The sequence below is a fragment of the Telopea speciosissima genome, chromosome 6 (genome assembly GCF_018873765.1).
Source record: "Telopea speciosissima isolate NSW1024214 ecotype Mountain lineage chromosome 6, Tspe_v1, whole genome shotgun sequence".
Taxonomy (NCBI): Eukaryota; Viridiplantae; Streptophyta; class Magnoliopsida; order Proteales; family Proteaceae; genus Telopea; species Telopea speciosissima.
Window position 1 is genome coordinate 8,301,989 of NC_057921.1, and position 3,946 is coordinate 8,305,934.

The following is a 3,946-nucleotide window of genomic DNA, read 5'->3' on the forward strand; positions in this document are numbered from 1 at the left end:
TGCTTGCATGAGCCGCCAGAGCTGGTGGATGATGCATGATCCACCAGACCACATCGTCCGCCAGGTGCAATCTAGGCAGGGTTTGTCATATTTGGTTGCCCCGTTGGGCGCATGTGCTCTATATACACAATGGACACCTTAAGCATGATTTCATGAATATAGTAGTGCAAAATTATTATTTTTTTGTGACTATGAATTACTTGATATGTCGAAATGCGTCACTAACAATTGTGGTTTTGTTTCCTTTTTCCTTTTCCTTTCTTTTAGGAGCATAGTTATGGCACGTGGGCGACGTGGATGTGCTCCTAAGGCACCTACACCTGGTCGTGGCTATGACCGGGACATGGTTGGCACTTCCAGCGACCCATCCTCGGGGGCCCCTTGGTACGCTACTGCTCATGACGTGAGCCAAATGGTTGGGGATATGATGAGGGAGTTCTAGGACCAACAAGTGGACCACTTAGAAGAAATGAACCACACCTTCCAACAGTAACAAAGGGAGTTTGCGGACTACTTGACGGGCCGGTATGAGGCCAACGAGAGGGCTCAGGCAGCCGCCTATGTTCCACCCTCTCCACCTCCTACACCGGAGGTGGCGGCTCAACTGGCTCTAGTGTAAGCTGACTTCATCAAGGTCACTGAGAGATTCCAAAAGATGAGGCCTATGGAGTTTAATGGCCTTAACAAAGAACCACTTCACCCGGCCGTGTGGATTCGGGAAATGGAGAAGACCTTCACCATGGTTGGATGCAAGGAGGAGTGTAAGATCCGGTGTGCTGCCTATATGTTGAAAGGTGAGGTGGACGACTGGTGGAGGTCTACGAAGCCTAACTTGCTAGTGGCTCACCCTAATCTCACGTGGGAACAGTTCAAGGATGCATTTTTTGAGAATTACTTTTCGGAGAGCTTTCGAGAGAGAAAGGCAACAGAGTTCACCAAAGTTTCACAAGGGGCCAAGTCAGTTCTCGAATACCAACAAAACTTCAAGGAGTTGTTTCACTTTGCACCCCCTCACCTGAAGACAGATATTGAGAAGGGAAAGAGGTTCGAGAAGGCCCTAAGGCTGGGTATTAGCTCGATTCTGTCATCCCATGGGCCCCAGAACTATGCCAAGATGGGTCAAATAGCCAAGACTATTGAAGACAGGCAAAGGGGTTTATACTATGCTCAGTCTGGACAGACTAAGAGAGTGGCTACAACATCATTTAGCCACGAACCAAGCAAGTTTCCACGGTCACAGTATGCGGGTTATAACCCCACCCCCTTCAGGCGTACGGAAGCAACACAACCCGCACAACCTGCTCAGTCGGCAGCTTCATCCTTACCTACTAGTGGTCCGGTGTGGTGCTACAACTGTAACAGGCATGGACACATCTCTAGGGTTTGCCCTCAACCCAGGCCTGGGGCACCATGACCTAGAGCGCAGCCAGCTACTTCACAGGTGTCTCTTTCCCAGGCAGCCAACAAAGCTCCCGTGCCAAATATGGGGACTAGGGTTCCAGCCCAAGCCTATGTTCTGACCGATGCGGAGGTAGAGGCAACACCCATGGTGTTGACTGGTATTACCCTACTCTTGACTTGTGTGAGACTGTCGCATTGCATCATATCATTTCATACATGCATGGTTGTCTGGTAACAATATAACAGGTACCATCTCTATTGCTTCCACCCCCGCGTACGTACTCTTTGACTCGGGGGCATCACACTCTTTCGTGTCCTCTTCCTTCGCCAAGAAGTTGGTAATCAGCCAGAAGCCCAGCAAGCGATCAAACCAATCATAGTACATAAAATAGATACATCATTAATGCATGCTAAAATATACTCACCAGACTTGATGCATGAATGTCCTTAATCAATACCGTTCCCCCTTAATAACGAGACTCTAAGTCAGGTCAAGTACTACAGTAACATAGGGAGCATCATCGGCCAATGGTACCATAAATGGATGGCAAATAATGGTGCCATAAATGGATGACAAATAACGGTGTCATAACGGATGGTATTCCGACCATGTCAACCCCATGTTACCTAGGAAACCCGCGAGACCAGACTCGCTCAGCGAGATTAGACTCGCTCAGCGAGATTGTCTGCGAGCCCCCAATACAAACCCTGTCCTAGCGTCACCAAAGTATGGCGATGACTTCACGGTGGGCTACCCCAAAATACGGTCGGGACCCATGGGTTTGCCCGACACCTACACCCCTATCGAAAGGGTCATAGTATTGGGTTCATCCCCTCCTAGCCAACTGACCACTATAGAATGCAATGATAATGATTACAATTCTACACATTGCAAGTGTAATCCAGAAATTGAGTTCGTAGTGCCTAATTCGGTGGTCACTACCTTCTCATTTTCTGGCTTACACCCATACCAAAGTAACAATACGACGGGTGTGTTATAGAGATAACGGTCGTCCGTTCACACCTGAATCAATTCCACAATCTAGCAAAATAAAGAATTATAACTAAGCATCTTATATTCTATACCCCCCCCCATAATAGCGTGATCAATTTGTAAAGTCCATCACTATTCATACATGAATAATCCTGCCCCCATTCATTACACATAACACAGGAGAGATAGTTATGCTCATGATGCCTAATTAATTCAACATGCATAACTAAATGGATGCCTAATGAGAAACACTCCATAAAATAGTTCAAGTGTTCAATCCACTCATCGAGTACCATGCGTAGGGGAAATGAGGACCTCCGTGCAATGTACGTCCCACCCTCACGCGTACATTAGCCTATCATACCATAATAACAAGGTGTAAAGTGTGAGAGGTGGCCCCAACAAGGTCCCGAGGCTGGAACAAACCAAAACAGAGCATTCTGGCCTTGCCGAATGATGCACTGTGATGTCTGGCGGATCATGCATCATCCGCCACTGCATCATCCGCCAGAGTCCAAGAGAGTTTTCTTTAGTGCCAATGGCTCCCAAATTGGGGCCAGAGTTTAGGGGCTCATTAGGGATAGTAAGGGGGGTACTGAGGGATCCAAATGAAGCCATTAGATCAGTAGTTACGACTCCGGTTTGTGCTCAATAGGTTGGAGCTTTATTCAAGCTCCCAACATCCATGGAAGTGGTATCCATTGGAGGTTTCCAAGCTATCTAAGCTAATAGCTAAGGGATTGGCCCCTCCTTGAGCATTAATTGGCTCAAACATGTAGTAATTAGTGGGCTAGGTCTTTAGAAATGAAAACCCCCTTGATAGGAGCATGGATTGGGCACTCCTACAAGGATTCCCCATAGATTTTCATAGAAACAAGGTCGAAGAGATGGCATACAATGAGTTCTAGGTAAGAGCAGCAAGGAGAGAAGTCCCTAAGCTAAGCTTGAGCTCCAAAATAGCCTATCTACGGACTCCTACTCCATTGGTGAGTGATGGGCTGGTTGGGGAAGGAGGTGAGCTCAAGAATGACTCCAATGGGGATGGAGGCCTCCCTGTCTATCTCTTTCTCCTCTTTTCTTCCTCCTTCTCTCACAAAAGCTTGCCCTCCACGTTTTTGGCTCTCTCTCAAGGGCTGAAGATGAGTGGAAATGAAGGAGAATAGGGTTTGCTTGGTTTATATAAGTGGTCTAACTCTTGTTTGGCTTGGGGTTGAGTTTGAGACTCAAAAATGGGTTTGCCTTTAAGGTGTAGCCCAAGTGGTCCAAAGGTTCATGATTAGTAGCCCATGGTGAACCTTGGGGTCCCAAATACCTAGGCTCAGCCCTTGGCTAAGCCTTGGGTTAAGGCAATGGTGAACCAAGCAAACAACAACCTCACAAAGATAATCTCGCAACCTGGCGGCTCATGCATGATCCGCCATTTCCTTGCTGCATGATCCGCCAGTCCCAGACTTGGCAGTTCAGGCCCCCAATATGCCTAGGCTTCTAAGGTGGGTCCCGATCACTGAGGGGATATTAAGGGTCACACCTATGGGTCGGCACACCATTTAC

At 47.7% G+C, this 3,946-nt stretch overlaps 1 protein-coding gene across 1 annotated transcript; it reads left to right on the forward strand.

Annotated features, from left to right (window-relative positions):
- Positions 1-721: 721 nt before the first annotated feature.
- On the forward strand, positions 722-1,414 carry LOC122665424. Its single transcript, XM_043861573.1, has one exon. The coding sequence runs from the start codon at positions 722-724 to the stop codon at positions 1,412-1,414; it is 693 nt and encodes a 230-aa protein (XP_043717508.1).
- The last annotated feature ends 2,532 nt before the right edge of the window (positions 1,415-3,946 follow it).